At 46.5% G+C, this 18,153-nt stretch overlaps 1 protein-coding gene across 1 annotated transcript in view; it reads left to right on the top strand.

Moving 5' to 3' along the window:
• Positions 1–18,153, top strand: part of faf1 (Fas (TNFRSF6) associated factor 1) — a 94,051-nt gene that overhangs the window by 60,619 nt on the left and 15,279 nt on the right. Inside the window, exons 8-14 of the mRNA XM_023821370.2 lie at positions 42–128; positions 8,255–8,350; positions 9,747–9,870; positions 9,977–10,040; positions 10,135–10,216; positions 14,467–14,621; positions 18,004–18,140. Coding sequence (XP_023677138.2) covers positions 42–128; positions 8,255–8,350; positions 9,747–9,870; positions 9,977–10,040; positions 10,135–10,216; positions 14,467–14,621; positions 18,004–18,140 — 745 coding nt within the window. The remainder of the gene's footprint in view (positions 1–41; positions 129–8,254; positions 8,351–9,746; positions 9,871–9,976; positions 10,041–10,134; positions 10,217–14,466; positions 14,622–18,003; positions 18,141–18,153) is intronic.

The following is an 18,153-nucleotide window of genomic DNA, read 5'->3' as shown; positions in this document are numbered from 1 at the left end:
TGGGATCTGCTGAGGGACATCTTCTGCTCTGTCTTCCTCAGGTGAAGAGGAACATCTCTGATCTGACAAACATTCCTGTCCGGCACCAGCAATGGGAGGGATGGCCAGATACCGCCACCGACGATTTGGTGAGTCGAAGCCCAGTACCCATACAGTACTCCACCATCCATCATCGCACCAAAATTCTTACAATGTTCAGGAAGTACCTATCCTATTTCTGATTGACAAACATTAGCAAATATTTTGCATTATTAATAATAACAATAATAATAATACTTTATTGATCCTCGTGTGGAAATTCTTTTTGCCTACCCCATATTGCTCTTCATGACACAAAGTCACATATTTAGGTGAAAGCAAGTTTGGCAGCGAAGGGCAGCCACCTGTAGTGGCACCCATAGAGCTGCGGGTTAAGGGCCTCACTCAAGGGTCCACAGACGTGCCAAAGCCAGGCTCGAACCGGCATCCTTCGAGTCACAGGCACAGAGGCTTAGCCCACTGAGTCACATGCCCAAACTAGCATTCTTGTGGGAAGATTTCAGGTGTTGGAGATGTCCTACTCCCTACAAACGTTCACAGTTCACAGCCTACCCTACTCAGTGCTAGCTTAGAAGGTGGGAAAAACAATAGACAACAGAGTGAGTTTTCTTTGTGTTTACTTGCGGACAGGGTGACGCACCTTGGGTAAGCCTCTTTATGTTACTTGATCATCGGGTCCATTAAAAGGCATAAACCAAGGATATCCCCCCCCAACAATCTCATATTCAGAAATCTGATATTCCACCCTGCATTTTTTGTGTGGAATGAGATTAATTTACATGCCTCATTTCAGTGAAGGTAAGTGTAAGGATTTTCCTGCCTTTGGCAGGGATCTGCTAGTCGCATTCTCTCAAGTGACCTGACATCAGTCTTCATCACTGAAATTCAGCATTTCCGCCTTTTGGTGGCCAAGTCCTTTTCTGAAGGGAACATTGGGGCAGCCATGCATGATTCATTGGAATTTGTCACATCTATACATCCTTGATCTCAACTAAGCACTCCAGCCAAGTGTCCCATGAAAACCCTGAACAGAAGACCGTCTAGTTTTGATTTTATAGACCAGCTTAACATGTGGTACTGAATAGTTAAGAAGGGATTTATTGGTGTGTTTAATAGATGGATTAATTAAACTTGACTAGCGCTTATGAACACTAAGAAAATGTTTTATTGAGAAATAATCATGTTGGATAGAAGAATCAGGTGGCTTGAAGGAAATGGACCCAGGACATTATTTTATAACCGTACTGTTTTGCAGTGACAACAGTATTATCTACTAGGGAAGGGGCACCATCATGACAACTTTATGGCATTGTGTCCAGATTGTCTCCTTTCCTCAAGTGAGATGTCAGAAGGTGTCACCCCCCCCCCCCCCCCAGTTCCCATTGAGACATTAAAGGTCACGCTGGTTACTGGTGCTGACCTCTGCCTCCCATTCACGTTCGTAGCCCTGTGAGATCCCAACGCCCTCCCACCCTAATTTTATAGCTGATTTTATGCTTGTTCTTTAGGATTCAATTTTTGTTCCCAGCAGCTATAACATTTTTGCATTGTGAAAAGCCCCCCCCCCCCCACAAGCACTTCCCAGTGTCTCATATAAAGTGACCAAACAAAATCAGTTTGACTGTTGTCCCTATTAATGCTTAAAAATACACAAATTAGTCTTTAACAGGAAAGAAAACACTTAAGAGTAAAAAAAAAAATGTTGTTATGCATAGCATATGCACTAATTGTTCAGTGGGAATTTTAGGGGTCTCTCTGTCAAAAACAAGTGAAAAAGGAGTCGGGAATAATGATGTAATGGTTTAGTGGGTCAGGCAGGTCAAACCGGCCTTAATTATCCCTTTATTGGTTAAAAGCATCTTTCATTGGAGTTTATTTCTTTTTCCCAGTCAGCTGTTTGTTCAGGTGGGTACTGCTTACCTGAAAGACCTGCACACTTAATAAAAAAAAACATATATACACTTCTCAGAACGTTTTATACTTTGTATTTGTGTTATGTAATCTATTGTCCAATTCTTCTCTCAATTCATTTTATTTTCAAATATTTACTCTGCGTTGCACTGAATGAGAAATAATTGCTCACCGTGATCATGTAAGTTGTCTGGAGCCAGAAAACTGGTTCAGCTGCTTTCTTGCAATGCCAAAAAAAGAGGCTCGCACTTGTTCTCTGCAGGGCCGGCACAAAAGCACACTCTCTTTTGTTGTGTGTAATGAGCTTTGTTGTGTGTATGGATGGCAGGATGGAACAACAGATACAGAAGACGATATAAACAGTGGAGTCGTTTGGCAAGAAAAAGCAATTTTCCTTTATTTACAGTACACCAGTTTGTTTAAATAGTCAGGCATAACCTTGTAAATTGATCCAGGGAAGGTGCTTTTGATGAGCTCACTTTCTAACAGCGCTAGGTTTTTTGGAATACTTGTCCTCCCTTTCGGGTTGACTAGCGCACCAGTGTGTTCAGCCCCTGTCTTCATGTTTCTGCTAAGATCACACCCCCCCAATTACTTGCTCTCTGGCCCTGTAGGGCCTCCTGGAGGCTACGGTGTGCACGTGCCTGGCCGGCGGATGCCGCACACCCTGGGCTCTTTTGGGGGGAATATTAAAAAGCACGGCTGCCCGTGGTATGAGGCTGCGACGGCCCGGCCTCTTATTGAAATGTCTCCCAGCATTAGAGCGAAAGCCGCTCCGTCACTGCCAAGCTGTTTCAGTGCATATCTCATTAACCTCGCCTCATCTCCAGGGATTTGTACCAATAAACATCGCAGGCAGGGCTTAAAATTACATTTTCCAGGAGTCAAAATGGATGACTGGTCCGCCCTCTGTTCATTATCTTTGTCTGTTCTTTCTCTTGCACTTTCGATACCAGTTGGAGAAGAGGGGGGTAAAAAACAAATAAGTGCCCATCCGCTGTCCTTGATTTTAATGACCACCCGTTTATGCAGCGCCCATATCCATTTCAAATAATGCATGTAAGCTTTTATTGCTCTGCCTCTTATCTGGTCTAATCAAACCGGGATGAGCTTTTGAAGCTAATGACTAAATCAGCACCCCACTCTTAAAATATGCTGGTGGATGAACCTTATTGGAGGAAGTTACACATTTTCAGTTAGAATTGACTAGAATACAGCTTTTACTTAATGGAATATAACACTCTTTGCAGACAGTTTTTGTTGTGTTTGACATATTAAAATTTCATTTGATCTGACTGATGCTAGAAGTAGCTTCCAGGTATGCTTGATATGATTGATTTTTCTGTTGCATAACTGGAATTGTAAGCAGATTTAAAAAAAAAAAAAAACTGTTTGGCACATGCTCCACCATCATGTCAGGTACATGACACGTTAATAATAGCATGTTCCCACAAATGGTACAGTGACACTATCGCTCCCATTAAAATGTCATTGTGAGCCACATAACTTGCAGGCTAAGTGGCTGTCAGTTTCTAACAAGCTATTTCCGCCTGTTGTCACTGGTTAGATTGATTTGATAATTGACCTGCTGGGCAGGTTTTCTGCCTGTCTCAACAATCAGACTAGGGATGGGGAGGGGGGGCTATAACTCATTCTCAAAGGGTGCGAAACCTGGCACATACAGAAACATTATCATGTAAAGTCAAGCATTTATGTTGTATTACTTTGGTTGCCTTGATTTTGTTGTGTTAAGTTTCAGTAGGCTTATCCAGTTAGACTGTTCTGTACACTTTACTCAGCCCCTGTGGTGGGCGCCAGTGTCATGCCCCCTCCAAGGAACAGGCTGAACTGACTCTGACAGCCTCCTGCCTGTAGGCCTGGGTGTGGCTCTCCATCCAGCCTGACGCAGAACCAAATTACGGGTCGGCACCCACAGCCAGCCCAAGGTGCTTGGGGAAAAATAAATAGGCAAATAAGTATGTGTGTGTGATATGTTCTTTTTTCTGGTTAGTCACAGTGGGCCTCGCGATATTGGATGCTAGCAAGTCACCCGTAAAGGCACAGTGTTGTAAAACAATTTTTTTTTCTCTCTGGGGGGGGTAATGTTGACTGTTGTGGCGGATGATTGATTGGCTCTGCTATGAGCGGCTTATTACTTGGTGGGATTGAAGTCAAGGATGGTCGGGGAGTCGGCTACCTGTGGGAGTGATTGACAGGAACTTGAACGTCCTTATTAGACTCTTTCCCCGTAATTGCTGACATTTATCCAGTGTTTCAGGGTGTTTGCTAATGTATTAATGCAGGCGGTCTCAGAGGGAGCCGCGCATGGATTCCCGGCCGCGGATCTTATGGATCCGCCACTTAGCGGGTCCGCGCCGGCTTATTGGGCTGGCTGGTTGCCGTAGCGACAGGGCTCAGGGATAAGCCTAGACATGGCCCCCGGTTTGATTGCTCTCTTCAGGTGACATTCAGCGCAGAGCCTCAGCGAGAGTTTCATCCCCTTCTCTTGGCTCCTGGCTGCCTGGCTCTACCTTAACGTCCCACTCTGGTATTGGAGTCACATGGAAGATCTCAGCAGTGCTACATCCTCTACCGATTCACACCCCTTCTCCAGGCCCAGAAGTTTGTTCTGTCAGGCCACCTCTTTAATTCCCCCGTACACTTGGGCGGGACGGCCCGTCGTGGGACGCTGGGACTGACCCGGAAGGCTGAGCCCCCTTGTCACTTAGGACGAGGAAACCGGACTCAGGTTGCTGGCGAGCGGGACCCCGATACTAATCAGGAGTGACATGTCTGCAGCCCGCAAAGAGGAACCTGAATGGGACCACCAGGTGTTAAGGGTGGGGCTTCTCTCCCTTTCTTCCCATCCGCCTTTCTTTTCTGTTTCTCAGGCTCTGTTGTCCGCCTCCATCAAAGGCTTGTGGAACAAGGTGGTGTTGGGGTTCTGTGTTTCGCCGGTGCAGCTGTCAGCGGTAATTATCTCACACTCACAGCCAGGAATCTAATCCAAACAGTGGCCCTGACAGGAGAGAAAGGGGGGAAGAAAGAGAGAGAGTGAGAGAGAGAGATGGGGGGGGGCGCCAAGGAGAGCAGGGACCTTTCTGTGCGTTGCTGCCGAAGCCCAGCTCAATGCAAGTGTTAATTAAAAGAATCCAAAAAAGAAGCGACCACTCTTTGTAGAGGGGAGCGGAGGAGGGTCACGGGGAGGTGACCCCTCCCCCCACCCCCAGCCAAAGGCCTGCGGGGCCGTGCTTGTCCAGTGACATTCGGTGAGGGCCGGGGGGGGTCACGTCAGCCCCCATGTTTAACTTCTCATTCTGGTCCTTTCCCATCAACAGCAGAAGTAAAAACTTTTATTTCCGTGCCGATGCCGACCTCTGGAGGATGCGGGGTCCTCGTGTCTAATGCAGCAGGGAGGCTCACCTTGGCTGCCTGAGAGGTGGGGGCCCTCTGTCAGGGGCCACCTTTCGCGGGGCTTCAGTGACACTCCCCAGTTCCCACTGAAAAGTTAAGATGTCCGGGAAAGGCATTGCTGTTTATGTATGCAAGTCATAAGTGGATTAATATAATAATAAGAATAATAATAATAACAACTAGGTGAAGGGTAATATGGGCCTTTTCATTAAAATGAATAGGCCCATAATAATAATAATAATAATAATAATAATAACAACAATAATAAAATGCTTATTTTTAATATTTGGGCCAGATGTTATTCTATTATGTGTCATTTAATTTTTTGTGTATATTTTTCTTTTACTATCAAGGTAAATATTGCTGTTATGAATGTCTCACCCTCCTGGGATGGTCTAACCAACGCTCATATCTGTGGTCCCTGGGTTAGAAAGTTTGATGTTATATTTGTAATCTGTTAGCTTCCAGTAGCTGCCTGTGATTACTGTGATTTTAAAATGCCTTAAGTTCTGAGTACAGTCTTTGTTTAGGGATCCCCTGTATTATAGCTGGTAAGTAAAGGTGTTTTTGGTGTTTGGTTTGTAACATAGTGCTAAATTGGTGCTGAAGATGTTGCAGTGAGCCCTCTCTGAAGAGCAGAATAGCTCTTTCCCATCAGGAATCGCATTGTGTTCGTGGCTGGGGCTGTGTACCTGCTGAAACCTTAAGAATCCCCCCATCCGAAAGCAACACGGGAGTCTGACTTTTTTCCAGGGAACAGTGCGCTCCGCAGTTCTGTTAAGTATTATCCGTAGGTGATCCGCCGCATGTCCGCCACCTGGGTCGGGGGCCCGGCTTTCTACACCTCCTTTTCTGATGAGGAGCAAGTCACAAGAAACACTATGTGCCATCTGGCCACCTGTGGGGGACGCCGTGGTTCTGTAAGTGGGTTGCCGCGGCCTGGTTGATGGCCTCCTGTAATTTCACACACGTGTTCGTGATTTCAGACCTGCTGCAGCACAGAGGGTCGTGGGGTGGGGGGGTGGGTGGGGGGGGGGGGGGGGGTGGTTCATCCTAGTCAACAAACCTCCAGCAGTTTTTCTTTATGCCTTTTGCTGTTTCTGCAGCTACAGAAATCGATACGTGACGTTCTGGGGTTTAAGGATGAACAAACACAGAGCATTGTGATTTTTGGATCAGCTCTGGTTTGAAGGACATTTATTAAGATGAGATAAAACTCCATTGATCCCCACTTATTAAACAGTGGACTTTGATATGGCTCTAGGCTGGAGGATGAACAGTTCATGTGTGTTTGTAGGACCTGCCTCAGCATTGTACCGTCACCGAGTCTTCTGCAGTCCGGCAGGGTTTCTGTCATCATTCTTCAGGGCCGTGAGCTCCACATGGTATCTCGCTACCGGTGGCGATGTAACGCCTTTGACCAGACAGCTGTTCACACGGCTTTTGGGGCCGGGTGCCCGGCGAGGCACATAAAACAGCAGTCAATCAGCTTTTGGAGCTCAATTGGCGTTGCATGTAAGCGGCCTCTTATTCAACAATTACCAACTGGTCTTTGTTGGCGCCCTTGTATTACAATGGCAAAGATTACGGCCCCCCGCCGGTCCCTGTCAGGGAGTTTTCCTTTTATCTGGGTCTGTGTCACTGGCCCCAGAGTTCGGTGGAGTGTGCTAAAAGCCATTCTGTAGCAGACAGTGAAAATTTGTTCTTCTGGCCTAAATATAAATAGACATGTATGTTTATGGTTTGTCATGGCTTTTTTTTTTCTTCGAGATAATGATGTCAGAGCTACGGAGTGGCCTTTGTGCCGGAGTGTGCCCTGGGGCTTTGTGGCTTTCGCTGCCTTTCCGACGTTGTGAGATGACAGCGTAGGGTGTTTCCTCCACTTTGAAACCCCTTTATTTCTATGTGCGATGGTGTCATTGCTTTTCCGGCCCCTGCGGGCTGGCTGTCGGCCTTCGACGTTTCACTGTAGCTTTCAGCAGCTAACTTGAATTATTCAACAAATGGCCGATTTCATGGTGTATTTTCTGGCTTAATGGCGTGCCTTACTTCACGATGCTTACAAATCATTCATGGTGCATGAGAAGGGTTTACACTGTTTTGTAGCTACTATAAAATCAAGTTTACTCTGGCCAGGTTTGATTTCACTTTGAAAGTTTCACTTCCCCAATTTCACACTTTGCCACCAGCCAGTGGACCCATTAAAATGAGTTAATACTATATTTTATTAGGTTGTGCTGACTGAGCTTCTTTAGTTTGACTGTGTTCTCCGTTAATTACGTTGTTCAACCCCCCCGATATTTTCCAGGCTTCGGGCCTAAGTTTCCTTAAAGCATCAAAATCCTGATAAGTGGTTTTGTTTTGCCCGTGAGCTGCTGGCCAGGTGCAGCATCCCCGGTGTCATGTGCTGCTCTTCCATTTTTGCCAAGATCCAGTTCGGCGAGTGCCGGGGCCCTGTGCTCCGCATGGCATCCTGGGCTCCAGGTTACGCAGTACCGGCTCTGGGGACTGAGCCAAGAGCGGCAGCGTTTAATGAGTCCCCTTAGCGATAATGCTGTCTGACATTTCCAGGGTCTGTTTGTGAGTTAATTAGCAGGCTGGGCGCTGGCCGGCCTCCTTTCTGCTCAGCCTGTCTCTCTTCCTGCATATGCTGGGGCGAACCACAAGCCGCTCTGGACGCCGGCCGCTGGGGTGACATATCTTCAGATTTTATTGATTACTGAATCGAGGGTTCGTTTCTACTTATCAGCATTTAACGTACCTGACAGCCGGTGACATTTAAGTTGTTTCCAGCCGAGCTTATACCAGCGTGTTTCCAAGACGCTTCCCTGACAGGAGAGTTTGGACTAAGCAGTGTTGTGGGAATACTCCTTGTTTTTGTGCTTCCCAGATGACGTTGGCGGCCTCTGGGATCAGCTACCCCTGCCATCACCTGAGCGTGTGCCGGAGAGCCTCCCCCACCCAAGCCCGGGATCAGTCCGATGAGGTAAAGACCACGCAAGCCCAACCAGAACCTCCCCATCTCAAGTTTCACACATGGCTTGTGATATATGTGATCCATTTGACACATTTAGTGGAATAATCGCAAAACCTGCTAAGTATAAATGAAATGCTAAGTCGGTTACTTAGATGTATGTGAATGTGAAATACGTTGTACTGTGCTGAAAGTCTGCTGGGTAAACCTGAATTAATTCGCGCAAAATGAGCACAGTTGGTCCGGCTGCCTCTCCGTGTGGAATAGTGTTTCGTTTTCCTGAGGAACGGAAACACCTGCCTCTGCGAGCTCCCCTGTCCAGGCAGTCAGCTTCTGCTGCCAGAGCCCCAGAAATTAGCAGGATGCCGAGTCAGTGTATCCCCGTGGCCTGGTCAGCTCAGCTTGCCTGCCTAGACCAGTATCCCTCTTGACATCAGGTATGATGTCACTGTGTGTCAGTAGCATAAAAGTATCTACATAAAAGTAGGTTATATGAAAAACCCAGTCCTGAATTAAACCTTAGGCCATGTGGAGCTGCCAACAAAATGGCTCAGAACATTCCTTCCAGAATATTGCAAAGGAGAACATACTGCTGCATTCTGCTGTAAATGCAGAACATTTGCCTTGGCGCAGGTCCAGAGCAGCTCGTGACCAAGTCAGAGCATCATGCTATTTTGGCGTTTCTCTTCAGCAGGCACTGGGTGGTGGCTTGGGGTTGAACATACCATAATGTAGCCCTAAGAGACATTTTAATGTCTGCCTGACCAACAAAAACACTTTAAAGGGAAACCCAGATCAACAAAAGATGGGTGTCGTTGAGAGAAAAGGTTTTTGCCATGAGTGTAAAAGAGAGAACACTACGACGTATTTGTGTTAGTGGTGTCGCCCCAGAGTCACTTTTGGCTGTAATTCCAGCCAAGTTCACAGCTTGGAAAATTTATTCAATTAATGCTTTGTTTACCTTTTATGCGTGTTTATTCATTAAATTAATTCCATTAATCTTCAGATTGTGCTTTCGGTTTTGAATAAAATATTAGAGTGAAATATACAGACAAAGTTTTGTTGTTTTGCAAGCCAGGCCACTGTAGGGAAGGTTCTGAATACTTCTCAAAACCTGCCTATTATCTGCTAGATAAGAGTGTGAAGTTTGGAGAATGAATTCAAAAAGTCGCTGTGCTGTGTACACTTTTGATTTCTTATACAAAACATGGAATCTGTCATTCAAATGGTGCCCCCACCTTCAGACATGGGCATTACTGCACTACCTGAGCTGTGGTTAAAAAAAGCTTCCATTCTTCAATGTGACTTGCTGGCTAATTCATAATACTTTAATAAAATTGATGAAAATGCTGCGTCAGGTCAGACCTCGCTGACCTTGCCTGTGTGTTTGTTCCTGGCATGTGGGTAGTGTACAGATGTGCACATGGTGAGCGACAGTGAGGGCGATGACTTTGAGGATGCTTCTGAATTTGGAGTGGACGAGGCGGAAATATTCGGAATGGGTACTTCAGGATGTCGGAAGTCTCCCATGAGTAAGTTGACAGGATTTGACAGTGAGCCTGGGAAATGTCCCAGTTTTGGTTCTATTTTATCATTTTTGTTTCGGGCCCAATGTGATTCTGTTCCCTTGTGTCCTAGTTCCTGAGAACACGGAGAATGAAGGGGACGCCCTGCTGCACTTTACGGCTGAGTTCTCTGCACGGTGAGTTTACGGCGTGGTCAGAGCTGCCAGGCGCCAGCTGCTGAGTGCTCACGTCCTTTTCGTTGCCCCCCGCCCCCCCACCCCACCCTGGCAGGTACGGGGACTCCCATCCGGTTTTCTTCATTGGCTCTATGGAGGCAGCGTGTCACGAGGCATTCTACGGCAAAGCCAGAGATGTAAGTGATATTTGAGGGCGCTTGCAGCCGAGCGGGTTCTGCGGGTGCGTGAGCATGACGTTTGGACTCATTTTCAGCTTCTCTTCTTTGCATTCGCGACCTTCTCTTTTAACTTTCACCATGCTGCGTGCTCGTGCAAAATTTCTAACAACATCTTCCACATGATCTCTACCTTCTAGTACCCTGTTTTCATGTCCTTTTATTTGTATAGATGCATACTCGGCTAGGAGGAAAATTATAAGCATCTGCATCTCTGCCGCCATTGTACGAAGAATCTTTAATTATTTTTTTTCCCAACCAAAGACAAATTCCTGTTTCCTGTCTGTCTTATGTTACCATAACCCAGCTGAATTTTAATATCCCTCCCCAACATCTGACGCTTTATTTTTAGCCTGGTTCCTTGAGTTTCTTCCCCTCCTTTCTCTCCTCCCTGCTTTGTCCTCATAAGGAAGCTTGTATCAACTGACAGCTTGTGTGGATTACAGTCTTATTAGAATGGGAAGATGCGGCAAGATGTTTGGGGGGTTTTAGACTGCAATGCAAAGGCTCCGCTGGCCCCTTGCCGGTTACCGGCTCATTTCTCTCCCCCCCTAAGCCAGCTCAATATGGCCTATCCCCCCAACCCCTCCCCCGATGTCATGTGTCCTTGAGGAGTTTATAGATTGTGTCAATGAAAATAAAATTCCTAGCTTGGACAGACTTGCAGCCAGCTCCGTCATCCGAATTACAGAATTTGATGACCAAACTGGAAAAGTTTTTGACACATGCTGTCACTAAGTTATATTAATTAAAGTCAACCAACCCCCCCCCCCCCCCCCCCCAAAGCTAAAACTCCAACCCCCTCTCAGAGAAATGGATGTAAATCTCTGCCCTTGTCAGCTCAACGGGCTGCACATTAAGCAGTTATTGGAGCACTCCAGGTTTATGGGAGGGATTTTGTGGAGGGCTCTCTCTCGCTTTCAAAGGCTCTGGGGCTAATCACTAAGTAAAACACTACATTTGATGAGGTGTTTCTGAAGAGAGAGATGCGCTCAATCCGCCCTTAATGAAAATGCTGGGGGCCCTTGAGCCCCTTGGAGGGGCGGGGGGGGGGGGGATCAACCCAAAGGCTTCCCTGGCTGACCACCCATCCTTGCCGAGGCCTCCTCAAATCCCTCTAACACTGTGGTTAATCGGAGTAACCCCTCACTCTCTCAAGGAGACGCATCAAAATTCATAGCTCCGCTGGGGGATGTATTTCAACCCTCCACTCCCCCACCTCCCGGAGCCTCGTCTTGCGAAGGGGAGGGTAGATTGAGGACAGGGAGCTCCGGCTTGGGCCACGAGCAGGTTCTATAGCTGCCCATCTCTTATTCATGACCGGTTCGTTTCTCTAGGTGAACTTGTACGACAGTCTGAGACATTTTTCATTGTTACAATGTGTTAATTCAAGGGTGATATGCTGCACAGTGCATAGGGATCTGTGCTCATGTTTGTGGGTTTGAAACCCGTGCCTCACCGGGTAATTGTAGGGGCTCTGAACGCTGCTTGACCTTGCGCTCTGACCCCACGACCACGTCAGCAAGATGGGGTTCGCAAAAAACCTAAGAATTCCTGTGTACCTTGTACAAACGCCAAATGAACTGTATCTTGCTGTGTTGTAACTGCCATATAGTCATATAGTCAGACCATATAGTCAAGATTTACTGATAGTGTATATCCAGTTGTGGATCATCTATTGGTCCTGAAATGGGTCCAGAGTCTCGACAAGAACTGTGAATCCGTGCTTTTATGTTAATCACTCAGTAATCAGTACTTGTAATATGTAATTATGCTCCTTTCACTAATTAGAAGTGACTAATTATAAATCAAGTGCATTTAATCCTTGGCTTTAGTGAAATGTTGTCATTCTAGGTTTGAGAATTCAAATTTGTTTGCCTTTAAGTAATTTCCATTGTTTTGATTTGATATCATTATCCACATATGTACCCGGAAGTGCTTCTTGTACATTCTTGTATTAATGGTTACGCATTGCTTTTGAAAACTTGATTTATAGTATTTTCTGTAAGTGATTTAATAATGGATAAGTACTGTGTATTTGGATAAGTGTTATATATTCGTCCATACTTTGAACGTGTTCGATTCATGGACGCGTAATGACTCACCCCCTCAGACAGTGTGGTATTGACTCAGCGCGTGCGTTTTGGTGTGCCGGTTTAAGTCTGCCATCTGGTAAACCGTTGATCAGGACTCTCTATTGCGTGTCGTCGGGGTCACGAGACAGTAATCTGAGCTTTTTATTGAGAAGTGTTTGCTTTTCCGGCGGCTGGAGCCCGTCGCATTCACGGCGTTCCTTTTGTTTCTCCACCTTCGCAATAATTAAAAACGTCTTCCAGCGATTTCACTCGCGTAAACAAATGCGACCCTAATTAAGGCACGTTCCCTCTCAGGGATGATATATGGAAGTGTTTGTTGTGCTTGTGTTATCAGCCAGGTGGAAGTTCGCTGGCCGTAGGCTCCCGGCGAGGCCCGTTTGTCGGGCAAAATAAATAAACCTGGGAAGGGGGTTCACGTCCAGCGCAAACACATAGCAAGCAGCTTCTCCGCGGGTGTGATTTCAGCCGATACGCCAGGGTTTTGGGGCTGCAGCTGTCCGCTAGACGGGTTAATTCTGCTTCTGACGCTCGGAGAGCACCTGTGCCGGAGAATTCCTTCTCATTTCGAATATGATCGCATGTCCCACAACCTGGCTGCAAAACAGGCACTTTGGCTCGCCTGCACAGCTCCCTAGCCCCCCCCCCAGGCATGGAGGTGCATGAGCGGGAACCACCAACACATTACCCGTCCAGAAGAGGGACCTGGCACCTCGAGTGGCATCTATAGCTCTCCTCATCATCTCCTACACCTGCTGTCACAATGCCATGAACAGGTGGCCAACCTCTCATCACAAAGAAGGCTCATTGGTCAGGCTGTCAAAATGCCATGGCCGACCTCTCATCGGAAAGAAGGCTCATTGGTCAGGCTGTCAGAATGCCATGGCCGACCTCTCATCGCAAAGAAGGCTCATTGGTCAGGCTGTCAAAATGCCATGGCCGACCTCTCATCGGAAAGAAGGCTCATTGGTCAGCCTGGCCCACAGAACTGACATGACCATTAGCTCACGACATCCAGAACCAGCGGGAGTGTCCGCATGAGAGAGAAGGCATGTTGAGGGCTGCCGTACTCCCTAAGCGAAGGAGTGAAGCTGCATGACGGAACCGTCGTTTTTGCAAAGATGTGGTATTTTCGGAGCGCGGCGGCGGTGTTGAGAGTGGCCTCTCTGTGCAGACTAAATCCACCCCACTTTCACCGTTTTGTGGCCCCCAAAGAATGATACCCTCTTTGTGTGTGTGTCTGTGTGTGTGTTTTATTTTAAATAAAATTCTCCTCTCTCCAGGCTGCATTTGCTTGTCTTCTCAGCATGAGTGTTTAATCTTTTCAGGGTGTTCAATTGGGCCGCTGAATGAGGCCCGTCTCCTTCTCGCTTGGAGCTCTGCAGCTTATTCTAAACCTCTAATCGCTGAGCAAACACTGCCGCCTCACCCCCGCTCCTTTTCTACACCGGCCACAATATCGCACCGCCCTCCCGCTTCCTCTCCTCTCCTCTCACCCGCATTTTGTTCTCGGGTCCGAAGTTCCGCAGAAGCCGAGGTGTTCCACCTTCACCATGTTCAGACCGATGTTTCGCGCTCCTCCCTGTTCGGAGAACCTTTCTTTTTCATGTTGGTTTAATTAGTTGTTAGTCCTAAGATCCTGATTTAAAAAAAAATAAAATAAAATTTGTGGGTGGGGGGTGGTTTTCTGAGTCTGTTGTCCCTCAAAATTGTCAGTTTCCGCTTCCCTGGTGTTTGACGCTACATGAGTAGCGTGATTTGTTCCCGGTATGTTTATTATTGCCTGGCTTTTTGCTTTTTTTTGCCTGGCTGGCTGCTCTTTCACACAGTTTCTGTTCATACTGTACGTCAGTGCTGAAACACAAAGGCTTTAGCAGAGTCTGTCCTCCTATTGATTAGGTAACCATGCAGTAAATTGAGGGGCTGCTCTGTCTGTCGCATCTGCCCACCCAACCCCTCAGTCCCCTTGGAAACCTGAGCAGTGTCAGGTTCAGGGTAATCTTTGTGTTGGTGGCTGCCCCTTTTAGCTCTTGTGAATTCTCCTGTTGCCTTTAACCTCAGCCTAGCTGAAATGTGCCCCCCCCCTACAAATGTTTTAATGAAGTTTCTGTCCCACAGAGGAAGCTGCTGGCCATCTACCTCCACAGTGACACCAGCGTGCTGGCCAACGTCTTCTGCTCTCAGATGCTGTGTGCCGAGTCCATCGTCTCATATCTCAGCCAGAACTTCATCACCTGGGCCTGGGATGTCACTAAAGAAGCTAACAAAGCCAGGTACTGTCTGCCCAGTACCCAGAGAGCCCAGGAAATGATCTCTCCGTCCTCAGCTGTCCAGGTCTGTGGGATGGCTTAGCTGTTATTGGTGGATGATACCTTCATGGAGAGGCTCCTAGCCTCCTCTGCTACCCTTTAAGTCATACTGCTCCATCCTGAAAAGGGGTTAACACCAGTGCATGACAAAGGAAGTCGTGTTTGCAGAATAAGACCTCTGTTGACCAGTCCTTTCTAATCTGCCTGAATGGACGGGCCAATTATACGTGCAGGAATGAAGATTTTGTCCTGGGTAATATATCTGTTTCATATGCCCTAATCAGCTGCCCAGTGCTGTGTTTGCCCCAGGTGCCCGTCCCTCTGCCAGGAGCACATGTCCACTGGGGGGGGGGCGGTTTGGGGAGAACCGGTCAGCAGTCATTAATTGACCAGATGTCCCCTCCCAGTAAGTTTTGCATCTGCCCTCCTCCCCTTAGCCTGTCGTTAATTTTGTGCTTAAGTCGTACCTAACTAACTTTCTCAAGCCCTCATCTGTTGACCCGAAAGCGAAGCAGGTCGCCCCCCCCTTTGCGCCGTGCCCCAGGTGTGCGGGCGGCGGCGGAGCAGAGCGGGCGCGGCCGGCGTCCAGATGGAGGCTTGATTGAGCCCAGCGGCCGTCGTGGCTCCAGGGCAGGCTAAAGCTTTTCCTTTCAGCAGGCTGCCCTGCTAAGCCCACCCCCTGGAAGGAGGCGTTTAAGAGAGATTTGGTGGAGGTGGTGAGGGGGGGGCTGGACTTTCAGACTCTGACCCTACTTTTTAATTTTTTTTTTTAAATTTCCTTTTAGGATACTCCTTGCCTCATTCTGCTGCCTTTCTCCTACTTTTTGCCCCAGCTGAGTCATTTTATCACAGATTAAAGGCGGGCAACATCTGGAGCTTTTCATAATGCATAGCACAAGACACGCACACACACACACGCACGCACACACACACAAATGCGGGCTCACATTCTCACGCTCCTGGGTTGGAACTGACTGACTGTGATTGGCATTAGTGCCGAAGAGGTCCTGGCTGTTCCAGCCTCTTTTCATCCAGGAATCTGCTGGGTTTCTTCGCTTCGCTTAACGATATTCAGGACGAGAGTCATTGTACGCGAGAGCGGCTTTCCGGGCCCGTCGTCATTCTCGCTCCCGGCCCGTGGGGATGTCATGCGTTTCTGAATGCTAATGTGTAAGATATTAAAAAGTGAAACTCAGATCTGATAAATGCATGATATTAAATAGTTTCCAGTAGTTTGTAATGTTTTGTACAGTGTGCATGGTTTGAAATATGCAGAGGTAATTTTTATTTTATACTTCCTGTGGAAGACACTGAAAACAGATGGGAGCTGATTTAAAGAACAAGGGGTACCCTGTTAAATATGTTTTAAAATGTGTCATCACCCTCTCCAGCGCATTTTAGCATATTATCATTTTTTTTTGTCTGAAAAGCTGACTATTTTAGAACCTGACACATCTAACATGTTCCCGCAAAGATGGGGAGAGAGCTGTTTACAGTAAAGTAGTGTTTTTATGGCATGAAACTGTCAGCGTGACCTGAATCACAGCAGACTGCTCTGAGGCATTCAGTAAGGTGGATACAGAGTGGAAACGGTCATTTTACATCAGGAATCGGGGGAGAACACTCTACGGCTCAACATTTAACTCAAATTCTGCACAAGTTAGGTTTCTTAGGTTTCGTCCAACCACTTCCGCAGCATTTGCTATGGGTGTTGCATCCTACGATCCTTTTTTTTCTGCATGTCTGTGCATGCTTGGGTTCATAATTACTTTGTTAATTAGAGAGGTCAATCATGATAGCAAAGAATAATTTTGTTCAACCAGTGGAAATATCTAGAGAATAAGTGCTTGGAAAAATGAGTGTTATAAGACCTTGATTAAAGGCAATTACCAGTGCATTAAATTACAATTTCATTATCAGGCAGGTTTGATAATATTCAGGTTTCTTTGTACATTAGTTACAAATGATTTGTCATAATTTAAACCTTTTAAAAGGAAATAGACCTGGTTAAACATTTGAGGCATATTTAAGTAGTTTAGAAGATCTAATATTCAAATAGTATCAAACTAATATCAAATGTGAAGTGTGATCTATTTACTTTTGTTGGGAGTGTAACAAAAAAGATGGAAGTTCTGTACAAATTTATGAAAATTAGAAGCCAGTGAATTTTCTTTATTGCCATCTCACCCAAGTACAGAGTACCAGGTGAGACGAAATTAGGTATCTTCAGGACGAGGGTGCAAACATACAGTATGTAGTTCAACAGAAGAGTGTACAACATATTGTGTAAATACAAAATATCATGCAAAAAGACAGGACTGTGCTGTGAATTGACATGACAATGGTAGGACACAGTACAGGAGATCAGTTATGTCAGAGAGTCCAGTTTGTGTAATGGGGATGGTGGCCTCTCCCCCTGCATCCTACACCTTATTAGGGTTACCTTGTATACATTGTTTCTAATCAGCACTGGCCAGGCCAGAGTTCTGGTGTCGACCTCAGCCCATCGGGGAACAAGGCGGTGTCAGCCCCCTCTATTTCACCTCTGCCTTTTGGTGTGTTGTTCCTGTTTGTCAAAGACCTAGAATACTGCTGGACACCTGTATCCCTAGTACAAAGTGTTTTCTGAAAGCCTGGCTTGCCATTAGGTAGGCTTTTTTGCCAGTTGACTGTGACTGAACTGATGGCCAGATAATGGCGGCTGTTGTAGATCTTTCTGGAGTAAATCCATTCAATATGTTTGACGAAGCAGCACATGAACCTCTGTCAGACCAAGCCAGCGCCCTGGGTCAGTTCTACCCGGCCACCGCATACCAGGTGGAATGGCTGTTCCATCGTCTCCCTCTGTAAACGACACCATGCTGCCCATGCTGAAGGCACTCCACTCTGCTCTCCATTTTTAACTTCTGATTAGTGGTGACTTATCGTCCTGCACTCCTCCTTCCTTCATTTCCGTGACCTGTGCTACTCCACGTATGCCAATACTACTTTTTTTTATCATGCAGTTATTAAAACACATCTTATTAAAATGAGAGGAAAAGAGCTAATCTATATTTGCATTCAGTCAATGGCAATTCATTAATATTATGACATTTACAGTGAGCTCTCAGGGTCTGCCTGCTACCCTTTTCCTTTAGTGAAATGTTAATTTAAAGTTCTGTCTTTGTAATGGAATAAAAAATCCTTTCTGCTCTATCAAGTCGGCAAGGCTGGTTAGGAATACTAATTCATCTCCCACTCCTCAGATGGATTGAGTTGGCTTTAAAGTCTTTTGTGCAGCAAGACTAATTTTCCAATTTTTGGAGACTGGAATTTTTATTGGATCCATTTTATTTTCCGGTCCCAGGTTACTAACCATGTGTACGAGGCACTTTGGAAGCGTGGTCGCGCAAACCATCCGGACATACAAGACTGATGAGTTTCCTCTCCTTCTCATTGTCATGGGCAAACGGGCGTCCAATGAAGTTTTAAATGTCATCCAAGGTAAGCAATGGAA

This window comes from Paramormyrops kingsleyae, chromosome 15 (genome assembly GCF_048594095.1).
Source record: "Paramormyrops kingsleyae isolate MSU_618 chromosome 15, PKINGS_0.4, whole genome shotgun sequence".
NCBI classification, from domain to species: domain Eukaryota; kingdom Metazoa; phylum Chordata; class Actinopteri; order Osteoglossiformes; family Mormyridae; genus Paramormyrops; species Paramormyrops kingsleyae.
The sequence above is the reverse complement of the archived record's forward strand: the minus strand, read 5'-3'. Positions and strand labels throughout refer to the sequence as shown.